A 17632-nucleotide genomic window follows, 5' to 3' on the forward strand; every position below is an offset into this window, starting at 1 on the left:
GCCTTTATAGAAGCCAAAGTGTTCATGTGAGTGCATGTGTGCTAAGTTGCTTCAGTTGTGTCCGACTCTTTGTGACCCCACAGACTGTAGCCCACCAGGCTCCTCTGTCCATGGGATTCTCCAGGCAAGACTACTGGAGTGGGTTGCCATGCCCTCCTCCAGGGGATCCTCCCCACCTCCACCTCACCAGGGATCGAACCCACGTCTCTTATGTCTCCTGAATTGGCAGGAAGGTTCTTTACCGCTAGCGCCACCTGGGAAGCCCCGTTGTTTCTCTACAAATATTTACCTCTTCACAATCTAAAATCAAGGAATAGAAAGAGTAAGGAAACTTAATTATGTTGTCAGCCTGATTTCGGATGGGCTGTGGGTATAGGCTCGGAGAAGGCAATGGCACCCCACTCCAGTACTTTTGCCTAGAAAATCCCATGGACGGAAGAGCCTGGTAGGCTGCAGTTCATGGGGTCGCTAGAGTTGGACACGACTGAGTGACTTCACTTTCCCTTTTCACTTAAGCTCGATTAAGATCTTACTTGTTGGGGATCAGCATTGTGTTTGGGATGGGCACCAACTTTCTTCCCAGGACGGAAATAGACAAGCCCCCGCCCCCTAGTGGCTAATAACCAATGTCCCATGCTGTTTCCAGGCCCTGAAGGACCCCACCCTGGCAGCCCGGAAGGATTTCCAGAGGGAAGCCGAGCTGCTCACCAACTTGCAGCATGAGCACATCGTCAAGTTCTACGGGGTGTGCGGGGATGGGGACCCCCTCATCATGGTCTTTGAGTACATGAAGCATGGAGACCTGAACAAGTTCCTCAGGTATGCCAGGACGGCCCCCCCCTCCTGTCACCCCCACTGCACCCCTGGGGTTCTCTCTGGAGCCAGAAGTCCTGTTGCTCCTCCAAACACTTCAGTCTGGGGATTAGAAATGAGAAGCAACCTTTCATTCTTCGACATTACCTCCTGAGCAATTGGATGAGGGCCTTTGCCCCTGATTTCTCAGGAGGGAAGTTGAGGATGCTATGAAAAGTAACCTGCAGATTACTTTCAGGTAACATGCATTCCAGGTCTGGAATGGCTCCAAGGAGGGAGCCCAGAGGGACTGCCAGTGTGTAACTTCCAACTTTAAGATTCTAAAGGGCCAGTTTTCCCCCTGATGTTCTGAATAGCTTTCTGACCTTATGTCTTATGTTCTCACTTGCAAAGTGAGGCTAGTCCCTACCACACCTCCTGAAAGCCTCCTTGTCAGAGACTTTTTGATGATGAATAAGAAAGGACAAGGTTACAAACTCATGGGGAGACAGATGGTTGAAAAAAAGGGCAGATTTTCCCCCAGATAAATTTAGAACTGTGCTATCCAGTACAGTAGCCATATATGGCTATTTAAATTTAAATCTACAATGACTAAATTTAAGTAAAATGTAAAAATTCCTCTGTCTCTCCAGCCATACTTCAAATACTCAGTAGCCACATGTGACTAGTGGCTACCATATTGGACAGTGTGGTACAGAGCATTTCCATTAATAGAAAGTCCTATTGGCTGGCACTGTTCTATAAGGATTGGATTTTTTTTTTGTAAAAAGGGTTTTCCCAAGCCTAGAGCAATATCATCTGGATTTTGAGAGGCTCTTGATAGAGCTTCTAAGAGACTGGAACCCCAGCCAGAAGTGCTGGATGGAGTTACAAGTAAGGGTTGGAAATCTACCTTCCCCAGAGAAGATAGCATCTCACCAATAGAGCAGAGTTAGCATTTCTCTGCCTCCCACACCTGCTGTTTCCAATTATTGCCCAGATGTGGAGGTAGCAAGCGTGTGTGAGAGTGTGTACAATCCAGGGTCTCATAAAACATATTGAACACTCAGGCCCTGGATGCTTTTAGGGTGTGGTCTTTGCATAGCCAACTTTTGGGTTCTACTGCTGAGAATGAGATTTCCAGAGCTCATGTGTGGGTTATGGTAAACTCTAGCATGTTCCCCTAAACCTGATGAGTATCTCCTTGAAGTGGGACATTCAAATGAGTGCTGTGCTTTGAAGAGGAAATGGAAAGGGTAGATACCAGGTTTCCAAAACTGGCCCTAGAGGATTTGAAAGTACCTGTAGGATGTTCTAAACCTCCTAAACTTGATTTCACGGTGAAACTTACTCATTTCCTGAAGAACTGAGTCCTTAGCATGAGACAGACTTGGGTTCATATCCTGGATGTGTCTTAGTGATGTAACCTAGAACAAGTTATTAACTCTTAATTCTCTCCTGGAAAACAAGACCATTCATAACTGCTTCATATGTTTGTTGTTATGAGTATTCAATGAGTATATTTGTGTAAAGCCTGGACAAGTGTTCAACCAATGGTAGCTATGATTAAAATTACTGCAATATTATTTTATCAGAACTGCGAACCATAATAGTTTCTAAAACAAACAGCATCTTTTCTCAGTACTTGAGATCTTCCTCTTCTTGTGCTTCCGTTCTTCTGAAGTCAAGGGATATGTTCCGTTTTTCCATCAAACCCTCCCCACTGATTCAATGGTAGACCTAGGCAACCCCACCGGCAAGGCTAAAGAGAGATCATGAGTACTGCTCTATGTCCCTGTCATGCCTACTCTACAGGAAGAGGAAGAAAAAGAGGGTAGAAGGTCCTTCCTGCTCTCGCATCTCCCAGTTGATGGGTTTTAGGGAATCCAGTGCATTCTTCCAATAAACGGGAATGGAGCTTGTCTGCTGGTCCATCTTCCTTGGGAGCTAATGCAGTTGCTCTCCTCTAGAGGCACGAGGGAGGCACAGCCCATGAGGGAGGCAATGCCCACAGGAGATAATAAAATGAACGTGTTTATATTTAACGGTGCCTTTCAGTGGAAATTGAAGAAGCAATAAAACAGGCCAAGGCTTCTCTGTACAGTGGGGCTCCTTGGCTCACAACTTCATAAATAAAGGCCTGGGTGTGGTTACGGCTCACTGGCTTCCTGGAGAAAAGATGAATACTAAAAGTGACTGATATGACAGGGCAAGGTGTTTGGATAACAAACCTGGGCCATGATTTGGGATGCAGTGGGTGCTGTGGCTCCCAGGTCTTTGCCTAGGGTCCCAGGCTCTCTTCATCCTGTCCTGCCATCCACAGACGTTGCCCAGTCCTAGGCAGGGGAGTGGGGAGGTTAGCAGCGTAGACTGAAGAGTAGTGCTGCTACCCACAGTGTGGACTGTATCACTACTGGAAGCATCATTACTGAGAGCTTGCAGGAAATGCCCCTGAAAGAGCTCCACCTAGCAACCAGAATCGTAGGGGGTGGGGCTCAGGAATCTCTTTAACAAGCCCTCTGAATGCTTAAAATTTAAAACTCTCCTCCATAGTCACATGTCACCCATGTGGCTGCTGCAAGACTTTGGCCAGATGATGTACCTCAGTTTCCTTATCTCAAAATTGGGGGGGGATGATTAATGGAATTAGTACATTACAGATACATAAAGCTGTGCACAGAACATAGTCAGGGTTATGTAGGTGTTAATTATCGTTTTATTAATTACTCTATAGTAGACATGAAGGAACTGGGAAGCCCCTGGATGGCAGTAAAATATCCAAAAGAGTATGTTCACTCCTTGATTCATTAAAACGAGTCTGCTGTCTTCTTAGATGGGAATCTTAATTGTATATTTCACCCTAATCAGGCTCACATAATAGAGTTTGGGGTAGATAGAAATAGGCCGCAAGGAGGCTGAGAAAAGAGATTTCATTCATCTCTGTGGTGCATTCCAGAGCCAAGGGAATCAAGAAGGCATTTCTCCTTGATCTGAACTCTGTCTGCTCCCTCCCTTCTCCTCCTACCCCCACCCCTACAGGGCCCATGGGCCAGATGCAATGATCCTTGTGGATGGGCAACCGCGCCAGGCGAAAGGCGAGCTGGGGCTCTCCCAGATGCTCCACATCGCCAGTCAGATCGCCTCCGGCATGGTGTACCTGGCCTCCCAGCACTTCGTGCACCGGGACCTCGCCACCAGGAACTGCCTGGTTGGAGCCAACCTGCTGGTGAAGATTGGAGACTTCGGCATGTCCAGAGATGTCTACAGCACCGATTACTACAGGGTAAGGGGGCCTCCCCCGATGCAGCATCCATGGCTCAGCTAGCACCTTGCTCACATGTCTCTGTCATTGTCCATTAACCCTGTTACTCTGGAGCACACGCATACACTCCTGTGCCCAGGTAGACACTTGATGCTTATCTTTTGGCCACGCCTGCATCTCTACATATCTGTCAATTTTTCTCTTGATAGCTTACTCATCCCTTCCACCTGGATAGAAATACGCGACTATATCCTTACATTGCAATGACATATGCACTGTGTTCTTACGTCCATCAGTACTCATTCTTCATGTAAACAGATACCAATATATACATATATATATATACACATATATATGTATATATATATCCCCCAATGCACACATGGACAAGCTCAACTTGATGCTACATTTTAACATCTTTCAACGCAGTTCCCTACCCGGCCTCACCCACAGCACATTATTGTTCTTTAACATTATCTGGTGACCATATAGGCTCATTTGCCAAGATAGATCTCGATGAGAAGGCAGAACCCAACATAAAGGATCAAAATGGTTAGTGTGTTGCTGAGCAGAATTATCCAAATGGTATAAGAAAGATGAGTGAAGGAAGCAGGTTCTCATTGCCAACTTTGGAGACAGTTGCAAATGGGCCTTAGGGGAAGCTGTTTGATGGTGAAAGGAAACACCCTGTTCAACTTTACTTCAATACACTTTTCTACTTTATAGTAATAGGTATCTTACTTTGCACCCCCCCACATTTTCCCCCTTAATATTTGAAAATCTTCTTCCCATGGATCATGGAGTGATTCTGACAGTGTTATTATTGCCAGGGAAAGGACAAGTGGGCATCAGTGGCATTTTTCCCCAAAGGAGAAATATGGGTGCAACCTGTATACAGAGATACAATAACTTCTGTATATTGATTAGAGAGGCAGATGCTTCAAGTACATGGGAGATTTACTTTAGGGACTTTGAATGGATGAGGGGTTTGGGTGGTGTATAAGGAGAAGGTGGTGCAATGTTTTGGAGGTAGAGAGACAAGGCAGCAATTTCCCTCATCTTCTTTGTATGGAATGAATGATCATATTGTGAATCAAAGGACCCAGCTTTTTGGCCTGAGTACGGTGGGTCAGGAGGCTGGGAGTTTGGGATTGGCATCTGCAAATCAACTCTGCCTGGATGCTCATGATGGCTTTGCCTAAAAAACATTGCCCAGACATTATAATGGATCACTCAAGACACTTTATCTTATTTCTTTTTAACTTTTAATTTTGCATTGGGGCATAACCAATGAACGATGTTGTGATGGTTTCAGGTGGACAGCAAAGGGACTCAGCCATATGTGTACATGTATCCATTCTCCCCCAAACTTCCCTCCCATCCAGGCTGCAACATAACATTGAGCGGAGTTCCCTATGCTATACAGTAGGTCCTTGTTGATTATCCATTTTAAATATAGCAGTGAAGACACTTTACTTTAGCCATAACCTGGGGAAAAATGGAATATTTGAGAAACTCCTTTTGTGCCTAAAAATTGATATGTTCACTGTATAACTGAAAGATGGCAGATGATATACAATCAGGAGGATATAAAGCAAAGTAGATCGAACAGTAGGGAAGGTAGAATGTCAGCAGAAAGCTACCTTCTGCTGACAGAAGAAACTCTTCTTCTGTCTAACCACCTGCCCAGTCTTAGCATCCCTAGATTTGGAAAAAGAAGCATGAAGTAGTGGTAGGCACAGACTGATGGGCAGGGCAGACCTGCCAGGAAGTATCAAAGTAGAGTCTTTCTTTAGCATCTAGACCAATTTTTTCCAGTTGTTTCCAAGAGAAGCATTGGTGTGGTTACCAAGGGGCCATGGGTCATAGATTTCGTGAGTCTAGCTGGAGCTGGCACCATTTAATTGCCTCTGCACTCTGTATAATGGGGTTTGCTGGCCTGTCTGGCTGAGCTCAGATTTATGTTGGTGTTGATAAAAGCTAGGGATGGATCATTGTTTTTCTGTGTGAGGCGGATGTTTGATTAGACCAATCTTGGAATCTTGGAAAACAGTATCTGAACTGCATGTGTGCAACCTCAGCTTTCAAACTTGCTTTAAGAAATGCACTTAATATTTCTCCGTTCTGATTTAAAAGAGAGAGAGAGAGAAAGAAAGAAAAGATCCCATCTCCCAACGATCTTGCTTTGCCCTGGCTTAAACAGTTGTGAACTATCACTCTTTACTCCTGGGAGAGTTACAAGAAGTAAATCTATCTCACTTCTGTGGGCTCTAGGGCAGGTTGGAATTCAAGGAAGGGAGTGAGATGGGAAGCTGTTCTTATACTAGGCAGCCACAGTTCCCTTTTCACGAGGGCTAAGCCAGGTAAGCAGAGGCCACCTGGCTTGAAAATGGATGGTCCCAAAGAAATATGAAATTTAAAAAAAGGAGAGCTATTGCAATCAAAGGTTCCTCAGTGGCTCCCATGGGCTAAGGCACTTCAGTTGTGTCCAATTCTTTGAGACCCTGTGGAGCGTAGCCCTCCAGGCTCCTCTGTCTATGGGATTTTCCAGACAAGAATACTGGAATGGGTTGCCATCCCCTTCTCCAGGGTATCTTCCCAACCCAGGGATCAAACCCGCATCTCTTATGTCCTGCATTGGCAGGCAGGTTCTTTACTACTAGAGCTACCTGACAAAGAATCCGCTGGCAATTCAGGAGACTTGGGTTCTATCCCTGGGTTGGGAAGATCCCTTAGAGGAGGAAATGGTGACCCATTCCAGTGTTCTTGCCTAGGAAATCCCATGGACAGAGGAACCTGGTGGGCTACAGTCATGGGGTCCCAAAAGAGTCAGACATGACTTAGTGACTAAATAACAACAATATTGCAGTCAAAACACAGCTCTCCATCAGAGAGCTACATACTCCACTGGTGGTGGGTAGATATTATACTCTCCATATTCAAAGATCAGCTTGTCATTTCTTCATGTTCAGATGCTCACAATGCTTTAATATGAACACAGCCCCACTCCCACTTCTGTAAAACAAAAGACTTGCCTGAGGTCACATCAGTAATAAACTAGGAAGTCTTATTATTCATACTGGATGACATCGAGGTGACAAAGGAGTTCTGTATTGGGTGCAACTTACCTGTGTTCACAACCTAACACGGCCATTAACCGCCATGGAACGTCAATGTGTTTTGCTGAAACCTTTATGTAATCGTCCCATTTTTCAAACGAGGACAAACATAGTCTCTCAATTGAGTTGTTTTTGATGTTCAGCAAGTTAATATGCATAAAGAGCCTGGAATACACTTCTAACTGGAGAAATTATTTGTTTGTTTTCCTTAGTTCCCATTACACCCAAGGCAGGAGAACCTCAGGGATAATCTTGCTTTCAGGTGTAAGTTTTGGGTCAGAGATAAGGCCCTCCTGACCACTGGAAATTAAACTGGGATAGCACAGCTTCCCTGAAGGAGCAGATCTTTATGTTGACCACGTAGGGAAAATTTCCCTCCTGAGGTTTCAACTTAACCAGAAATCCTGGGTCATCAGTACTTGCCTGTTCTTCTGGTCAGTGTTTATAGGGTCCTGCTCATGAATCTTAGAGCCAAGCCCATGTTCAGGTGATTTATGAAAGATTTTTTAATTTTTTTGTTTGGTACACCAGCTGAGACTCCAGGGGAAGGTGGTAATTTATTAGATAGCAAGAACACTGAAGGACTCTCTCTGCAAGCTGACAGCCAGGACAGGTTTGCACCTCTGGGCTACCGTATGTTACTGAAATCTACTGGGTCTAGGAGTTTGCTGGTTTCTGGTGCCTAACACAGCTTCATGCATGTGTGCTAAGTCGTGTCCTACTGTTTGTGACCCCATGGGCTGCAGCCCACCAGGCTCCTCTGTCCATGGGATTCTCCAGGCGAGAATACTGGAGTGGGTTGCCATTCCATTCTACAGGGGATCTTCCTGACCCAGGGATGAAACCCGCATCTCTTATATCTCCTGCATCAGCAGGCAGGTTCTTTACCACTAGGTCACATGGAAAGCCCGCCTTACACAGCTACATGCGTATCACTCTGGTGTGTGCGTATGTTGTGTGTGTGTTTGTATGTGTATATGTGTGCTCCCCTGCCCAGTGTACATTCCAGGAAGTGTTTAGGAGGGCAGAGGAAGTGGAGATAAACTTCGCCTTCTAGTCTTTCCTTTTAAATTTCTTTTTTTTTTTAATTTAATTTTATTTTTAAACTTTACATAACTGTATTAGTTTTGCCAAATATCAAAATGAATCCGCCACAGGTATACATGTGTTCCCCATCCTAAATTTCTTAACACAAAGAGGTGCCATCTGGCTCGTGTACACGTATGAAAGTGATACACAAAAGTGAACTGCCTAATTTCCTGTTGCACATTTAGAGAGAGAAAAACAAACAACTCTGCCCCAGAGTGAGTGCCAGAGCGATTTGTTCTGTCTTCTTAAGACTGTGCCCCATTACAGATCGCTTTTCCTTGATGGGTCACTGGCTCAGCCACTTTGGAGATTGCCTTTAAACAGGCTTTGACAAGGGTGGGTTTTGAATAGCATTATATCTTTCTCAGAGTATCAGACAATGCTACAATTTGAGGAGTTAAGTCTGGAATTAGGAAAGTCCTAGAAGAAGAGGAGGTTGGGCTTTCCAGGAAAGAAATATTTTAAGATGTTTTGATTTGGAAGGGAGATGGTATGTTGATACAGGAAGAGTGGTTGTGGAGGGGCTTGGTGCTCCAATCTTACTGAACCAGAGGGCCAGGAGAGTGCCTTCTTATTCACTCTGCCATCCTCTGTGCCTGGCATGGGACCTAGAACCTGGCAGACACCCAGTAAAAAGATGAATCAATGCATGGATGACCTCAGAGTGGAAATTCAGAGTGCAGGAAGTGGATGAGGCCAGACCAAGAAGAACCCAAATAGGCATCACTTTTGGGAGGGTTGGGGGGCTTGCATGCTCTGCAGAGCTGGGCATCAGGATCCAGTCAGCAGGCTCCCCAGTTAATTTTATTTGTTTATTTTTGGCTGTGCTGGGTCTTCATTGCCACACGGGCTTTCTCTTTTGTCGTAAGCCAGGGCTTCTCTCTAATTGCAGTGCACGGGCTTCTCATTGCGGTGGCTTCTCTTGTTGCAGAGCATGCGCTCTAGGGTATGCAGGCTTCAATAGTTGCAACATGTGGACTCAATAGTTTCAGTTCATGAGCTCCAGAGCACAGGCTCAGTAGCTGTACGTGGGCTTAGTTGTTCTGTGGCATGTGGGATCTTCCCAGATGAGGAATCGAACTGTGTTCCCTGCATTGGCAGGCAGATTGTTAACTATTGGATCACCAGGGAGGTCCTAGGCTCTCCAGATAAGATCTAGAGTAGATCTTATGTATTCCAGCTACACTTAATAGTGACAGAGGTGACAACCAGAATGGTAGCAGCAGGGGATCAGTGGATGAATGACTCTGCCCTTGAATTCCATCTGATTCTCCCACCTCATGCCTCCCCACCCTATCTCGTAAGCCCTCCCACTCAAACCAGCTAAAGAAGAAGTGCTCATTTTACACATACTGATTGTGGAGCTTTGCACTTTCTCACCAGACTCTTAGTGCTATGCCAGGAAAATAGGAGGGTCTTCTAAGACCTTCCAGGTAAGTAAGAGGTCAGACATTGTTAGCCTTCATTTTATAGCTAAGCCTTGATGAGGGTTGGTGATGTCTTCAAGGCTTTGAGATTCCTCAACAATAAGTCAGTGTTAGAACATTTCTACAGCCTTTGGATGATTAATTCACCATGTGCATTTGCTAAACTTGTCCATGCTGGTTTATTTCCCCTTGTGCCAAATCCCATAGCCATTGAGGAGGTCCATGTGTTAGAGACAGGAATCAGTACAATTCCCTATGTGCAAGGATGAAGAAAATGCAATCTTTATTCCCAAGGGAATTAAATTTTCATAGGGTGGGACTTCCCTGGAGGCCCAGTGGTTAAGACTGCGCTTCCACTGCAGGGGTCTCTGGTTCAATCCTGTCCTGGAACTAAGATCCCACATGACACAGAAGTGGGGGGCAAAAAAAAAATTTCCTTAGGAAATATAAAACAGGAGGAAAATTTGTAATTCCACCGTAATGCAATAGGATGACCAATTCCAAAAGCCCATCTAATTAGATGGGTGATTTGGATCTTGAGACAGTCAGTGGGTTGAATTTTAGGAGGAATGAAGAGGGCTTGGAAATCGGCACACTGAGAGAGGGATCTAGAACAGTGTATCACTCAACCAGCCAAACCTAAGGTATATGAAAGACACATGGAAGGAAATGTTCATAAAGGGTGGGACCACGGTGGTAGCTCTTGAAAGGCCAACTGTTCTGACATGGGTAGCTGCAGGACAGTCTTGGGAATTTGTCATCTGTTTTAGTGTAAATGAGGCTGTGTGAGGACGAGCCATCAGGCAGTGTCATGTAGGAGAGACCACTGGGACCTGAGGCCACTAAGGTTGGACGTGGCCATGGTCCAGGGAAGAGGCAATAAGGCTGTTGGCCATGGCGGTAGCAGTGGAGTATGGAAGAGAAGCCATCAGAATCAGTGGGGCTGAGAAAGGTGAACTCAAGGCCAGGGCCTGGGAACTCAAAGCCTCTTGCTGTTTTGAATCATAACCTTGAAAAAGAATAACAGTGAAATGAAGGGTCAGGATAGATTTTTAACAAATGCATCTTTTAGGCCACCTAGTCCATTCTGCGTCCCTGGAGTGTTAGAAAAACAGATGAACAAATGCCAAATCATTCAATTTTAAAGAAACATGAAGCTGAAAGCAGCCTTAAATGTCATCTATTTCACCCCTGTGGCCCCAGGCAGAGCAGCTTCAAAATCATCCCCGACAGATGGTTTGTTTGCTCTATTCCCCTGTGTCTCCCGGGATTCCACTGGTTCCTCCTTATTCCTTCCAGCTGTGGCAAAAGGAAACTCTCATCGGTGAGAGATTTATCCTTTTCTTTCTAATTTGTAGCACCCTTTAGAAATGGGAAGTTCTCAGTTATGTCTAGCCTCTACCTGCTGCAAAACAAGTTTATCCTGTCCAATATCCTTAGAAGAGATAAACACAGATTATATTCTAAAACAGACATTAGAACACTCAGGAAAAGGCTAAGTAGATGCTTAGTGAGACCAAAATGGCGTGGTATGTCTCATAGGTAATTGGTTGTATTTTATTCGTTGGAGGGGAATCAACAGGATATAAATCTTTCCCTCCCTTGACATGCCATATATATATATATATATATATAATATCCTTTTTCTGAGAGCAGTTTCTAGGAGTCTCCTCAATTTGATTTCATCTCCCTACAGTATTGAAATCTAGCTGTTTTCTTTTGTCAATGGCAGTGATGCAAGCATGGGATGGACGCTATCATAGTCAGCCTGATCTCCATGAGGACAGATATTGATTAAAAAAAAAAAAAAAAAAGGACCAGGGTGAATCCTCATCAGAAAATATCAAGAACTTGAGGCATGTTTGTACAGGAACCCAACCTCAAGGAAGGAGAAGAGAAGGCAGCGGGGTGTTGATTCACTCCATCTCTCTCTGCTCCTATGGGTGGCTGGGATGGTAGCCTCTTTGTAACTTGACAGTGGCGAGTATTATAATAGACCCTGTCTAGGTTCCCCAAGTATAAAGGGTTTTTTTTTAATGGCCAACTGAATATATAACATATAAAGATACATAAATTTCCATACAAATATCTTCTTTACCAGCTGTAATTAAGATATTTGCATGTAAAGAGAACAGTATATTCCCTTGACTTCCTCCTGGTGGGGAATTGTATTTCTCTCCTAATCCTCGAAGCCCAAGAGTTTGTGATCTGAGTCTAAACAGGAGGAGGAGGAGGAGGAGAAGGCAGAAGACTGGGTCAACATTACATTTGAAATTCAGAATTTTAAACACAATTTTTACTCCTGCTTGTTGACTTTTCAGGTTTAGCTAATCCTACAGGGCAAAGCTGAGGTGGGGATGGGGAGAACGTGGCCCAAGAGAAAGTGGGCCAAGTATACACTTACAATTTAAAGTTGCAAGCCAGAGTATTTCCATTATGTAGTGCTGGATGCTAACATTGAAGAGGAGATATTCCTTTGAATCTTGAGTTTCTGCTTATGAACTCCAGAATTTAGGAAATTTTCTTCAATTCTCTAAGCCTTAGATCCTCCATCTGAAAAAAATGAAAACAATTTCTTTTGTGTGGATTGAATAAGATAATGTATGTGAATTACCTGTTACCTATTAGGCACTCAGTAGATGATAGTTATTATTCTACATAAATGAATAAGGTAGAAATTATATACAGATCTTCCTTGACTTACAATGGGCTTGTGTATGTGTGTTAGTTGCTCAGTTGTGTCTGATTCTTTTCAACCCTATGGACTGTAGCCCACCAGGTTCCTCTGTCCATGGAATTCTCCAGGCAAGAATACTGGAGTAGATTGCCATTCCCTTCTCCAGGGGATCTTCCCGACCCAGAGATTGAACCCAGGTCTCCTGCATCACAGGTGGATGCTTTACTGTCTGAGCCACCAGGGACAATGGGCTTACTTCTAACTCATTGTAAATTGAAAATATAAGAAGTCAAAGATGCAGTTAATACACCTAAGCTGCTGAACATCATGGCTTAGACTAGCCTACTTTAAATGGGCTTGAACACTTACATTACCCTTCAGTGGACAAAATCATCTAACACCAAGTATATTTATAAAAAAGTGTTGAGTGTCTCATGAAATTTATTGATTACTTAACTGAAAGTGAAAAACAGAAGGGTTGTGTTGGTATAGAATGGTTATAAATGCGTGGGTTGTGACATCACGGCTGACCAGAAGCTGAGACTCATTGCCACTACGCAGTATCATGAGAGAGTTCCTTGCTGCATATTGCTAGCCCAGGGAAAGATCAAAATTCAAAATTCGATGTATGGTTTCTACTGAATGCATATCATTATCATACTCTGGTAAAGTCAAACTGTTGTAAGTCGAGGATGATCTATATAAGAAACTGCAAGTTATTTAAAGGTACAAGCCTAGTATTTCCTATCATGGTCTTTGGTGCCGGATGCTAACATTGAAGGGGAGAAGAGCCTACTTAAAAGAACCTGGAGAGATTAAAAAATAAAATAAAATAAAAAAACCACTCAATCTTCCGGGACTGATTTAAACCAATTGGAACTGGTCAGTTGGATGTCCAGGAAGAAAAAGAAGCACATTTGGGTGGTCACAGGAAGGGCTTTACCATTTTGGATCTGGTAGCTCCAATAAGGAACTAACTTTTGATAACTGTAACTATGAATTTTGTGGTCAACAAAGGCCTGCAGAATTACAGCCCATTCTCCAGGCCTCCTAAGTGTGTGATGCCCCTTGTCACTCCAGAGGAAGATGTTAGGATCATTGAACCTTGTGGATAGAAACAAGCTGGTTTAAGCCCAGTCTTCCTGCCTTTTTCGCTCTTAACAAATGCAACTTGATAACCTGTGCATTCATTCCTATGCATAACATGGGATAACGGATATTCAAGAGCTTTGTAAAATCATTGACTTGGGGTGCTGCTGGTTTTATTACCACCATCACCACAGTACACCCTGCTTAGTAGATGATTGCAGGCACTCTGGAAAAAAGTTCAACATCCCAAACTTGATTGGCAGTGGTCATCAAAATGCCATCTCTTTCCCTTTGCCAAACACCATGACAACCTCTCTTCCATTGAGTCATGCTCTCTAACCTCTATAGCCAGGATGGACCTTTGAGTTGCAGCCTGGTTTGTCCTTGAAGTTGGTCATTTCCTTACTCAATGGGTCAATCTCCAACTTCTTGACCTTTGTGTTTATTTAGTCATGTCCTTGAGTCTTTCAGGTACATGCATATCCTGTAGCTCTCTGCAGCAGAAATTCCCTTGAAGGCAAAGGAACCCACTCTGTTTTTATCACAGAGATGTTGCACATAAAAATACTTAATAAAAGTGCTTAATTAAAAAATATGTAGCCATATGTCAAGTGTTTATAATGGGCAAGGAATAACATCCAATGTACTTTCAAGTGTACCCTATAGTCCCCACTTGCCAGGGAGATCAAAGCAATTGATCCTAAAGGAAATCAACCCTGAATATTCATTGGAAGGCCTGATGTTGGAGCTGAAACTCTAATACTTTGGCCACCTGATGCGGAGAGCTGACTCATTGGAAAAGACCCTGATGCTGGGAGGGATTGAAGGCAAGAGGAGAAGAGGATGACAGGATGAGCTGGTTGGATGGCATCACTGATTCAATGGACATGAGTCTGAGCAAACTCTGGGAGATGGTGAAGGACAGGGAAGCCTGGCATGCTGCAGTTCTTGGGGTCACAAAGAGTTGATTGCAACTTAGCGGCTGAACAACAACAGCAACAATAACAGAGTCTGAAAGATGTAATAACGTCACCTAAGAAAAAGTCAGCAGGATCTGATTCCCTACCAAAGGCCCAAACAATCTGCTTCTCAGTGAGAAGGCCTGAGAGAATGTCTCACAATAATTAAAACACCCACGAGACTGGAGTTAGCACCAGGAGGACAATTTATTAATGCTCACAGGGGACTGGATTATTAAAAGGCTCTATGATCAAAGCATCACTCCCAGTAAGCCAGCCTGTGTGGGAAGCCTGACCACACTGAGAATGTTACTTAAGGAGGAAGAAGTCAGAGCAAGGACATCAGATGTATCAAATGGTCGATGGCATCCAGCCAAAAAATACTGATATGTCTCTACTAATCTGAGAGCAAGGAATTCTTGCCTTCCCAGTCTTCTGCCTAAATCCTCCTCTCTCCCCTGACTGAAGCCAGGAGAGGATGAACATCGCCACCATCTAATTCCATGACCTTTGCAGGTCTCTATGATCATATTCTTTTATTATCTGCATCCATCAATTTACAAATGAGCCATGATGGCCTGGAAGGCAGTCAGGCTTTTTCGGACAGACTTGGATGTAAATTCATGTTTTCATCCATTTTATGCTGATCTTAAGGAGATTAATTGCCTTGTCTTTATTTCCAAATACTTGGGAGGGGTCACTTTATGGTCAAAGTACCTCTTGCTTTCCATGGCACTGAATGTCCTTTATCCCTAAAAAATGACTCCTTTTGTTGCTTTTAAATCTGATTGCCTTGGTACCAAGTATTCTATGCCCCAGAGGTGGAAAGTAGGTCTCAGGTAGCAGTTCTGATGACCGGTAGTGGTTGCTCGCAGTAGAGTGATGAGAAGAGCTTGGTGACTGTATCTAGAGTCAGTGAAAAAGCATGTGGGGTCAGTGGGTGATGTCTACCATGAGCATAGGAAAGGGGATGCTGGCACTTGGGTTGTATAGTTACAGTCCTGAACTATTCCATCCCAATGTATGATCTCAATTCAAAGACTCTACCGGACCCTTCTAGTCATGCTCTAACCTTAGCTTCTCACAGTTGGTAGTAGTATAATCAGGCAGAGATGTGAGTTTATTGAATGCACTGCTCTTAAAGATCATGTACAAAGGAAGGGGGTTGCCAGGTGGGCCTTCATTACTGGGGCTAACAGGTTTATTTGCCCAAGTTTACATCAATGGAACTAGTAACCCAGTACTCTAAATTACCTTCCACTAGCCTTTTTCACACACTTTACTTAAGCATTTAGTTGTTTCTGTTGTTTTAGAACCTTGCTTGCTTAGTCACTTCAGTCATATCTGACTCTCTGCAACCCTATGGACCATGGCCTGCAAGGCTTCTCTGTCCATGGGATTCTTCAGGCAAGAATATTGGGGTGGGTTGCCATTTTCTTCTCCATTTATAATCTTATGTACAGAAAAAAATGCCTAATTCTTCATAGATCTGTTCCCTGTTCCACTCTGCCAAAGCTTTATATGGCCTAGATACAACTCTCCCTTCCAGTTTGTCATTTAGAGCTTTTATCAACACACTAGTAATGACTTGAAACATATTTTTAATTTCTTAGAGAGTTGAATAACTCAAGACTTGGATTTGCTGCTAGAGTCCTGCCCTCAAACCCATGTTGATCCAATTTTCAGCATTCTTTAAGTGCAGTCATTCTATGGTTAGTACTCTTACCCAGTCAGACTCTTCTCCTACACCTATTAACCTCCTAAGTATTTTGTGAGGGTCTTTGATAAATACCATGAAATGTGGGTAAGCAATCTATACTGACAAACTCATGAAGTTCTGGCTAGATATCCACTTGGAGGTTGTATTATAAAACCCACTTATTTAACAGATGGAGACACTGAAGTCCAGAGAAAGAGCCAGTGTTTCTCAAGTTCATGCATCAGTTTGCAGATAGAGTTAAAAACAAGAAAATTTTTCTCCCATCTCACAGGTCCAGTGCTTCTCTTTGATCATCATCAAAGGACTTTGAGGTTGACTAGGCTAGTATTATTATTCCCACTTACAGATCTTTAAACAGAGAATCAGAGAGATTAGTTGGTGTTGGTCAGATTGCACAAAAAGTAGGGTAGGGCAGAGTTGGGTTCTGTGTTCTGATTCCTAAGTAAAGCTTTATGAAGAATGTGAGTCATGGGACTTCCATGGTGGTCCAGTGGTTAAGACTTTGCCTTCCAGGGCAGGAGGTGTGGGTTTGATCCTTGGTTGGGGATCCAAGATCCCACAAGTTGAGGTTGTTGTTTAGTCACTAAGTTGTGTCGGACTCCTTTGCCACCCCATGGCCCCATGGACTATAACCCACCAGGCTCGTCTGTCCATGGGATTTCCCAGGCAAGGATACTGGAGTGGGTTGCCATTTCCTTCTCCAGGGGATCGTCCCAACCCAGGGATCAAACCCATGTCTCCTGAATTGCAGGAGGATTCTTTACCACTGACCCACCAGGGAGGCCCAAGATCTCACATGCTTTGCAGCCAAAAAACCAAAACATAAGACAGAAGAAATATCGTAACAAATTCAATAACAACTTTAAAATGATCCACATCAAAATATCTTTTTAAAAATAGCTATATCCCTTTAAAAAATAGAATCAAGAATATGAGGCTATTTGTGAATAGACATTTGAAATGATCTACCAGTAGAGTACAGTATCCATCAGCTTAGGTAGTTTAAATTTAGAAGTGTGAAACTACAAGAAGCTAGTGTCATGATTTTTTTTTTCTAGGAGGGCTTTGTGACAAAGATGAAAAGAAGGTAAACAGTTGGGGTGACTCAGGGCTGGCCCATCCAGCAAATGAGGAGACCCTAATTCAGGGAGTTTGGGGTCTCCAGGCAGGTAATAAAGCAAGCAGTAGCAAGGTGTTTCTAGCCACGTGTAGTCCCCAGATTATAACAGATTCAGTGAAGCTGGAGAGTAAGAAAAAGATGCCAGGAACAGAGGAGATGGTGATTGGAAATGAGGAATGCTGGCCTAGTACCTCTAAATGTGTTGCAGGAAGTGACTTTTTATACGTTTATTGTGAAAATGTATTCTCAAAACATCTGTTGACATGCATTTGTTTTTAGTAGCTTGAGATTTCTTTCCTTTTTGTTTTTTAATTTATTTTTGGCAGTGTTGGGTCTTTGTCACTGCGCACGGGCTTTTCTCTAGCAGAGGCGGGCAAG

The 17632-nt window shown here is 43.6% G+C and overlaps 1 protein-coding gene across 2 annotated transcripts in view; it reads left to right on the forward strand.

The window, feature by feature from the left end:
- NTRK3 (neurotrophic receptor tyrosine kinase 3) overlaps positions 1–17632 on the forward strand; it is a 433575-nt gene that overhangs the window by 376763 nt on the left and 39180 nt on the right. For both annotated transcript variants that reach the window (XM_044933422.2, XM_006070045.4), the window contains 2 exons: positions 647–819; positions 3832–4075. In XM_044933422.2, the coding sequence (XP_044789357.1) occupies positions 647–819; positions 3832–4075 (417 nt within the window). The remainder of the gene's footprint in view (positions 1–646; positions 820–3831; positions 4076–17632) is intronic.

This window comes from Bubalus bubalis, chromosome 20 (assembly GCF_019923935.1).
Source record: "Bubalus bubalis isolate 160015118507 breed Murrah chromosome 20, NDDB_SH_1, whole genome shotgun sequence".
Taxonomy (NCBI): Eukaryota; Metazoa; Chordata; class Mammalia; order Artiodactyla; family Bovidae; genus Bubalus; species Bubalus bubalis.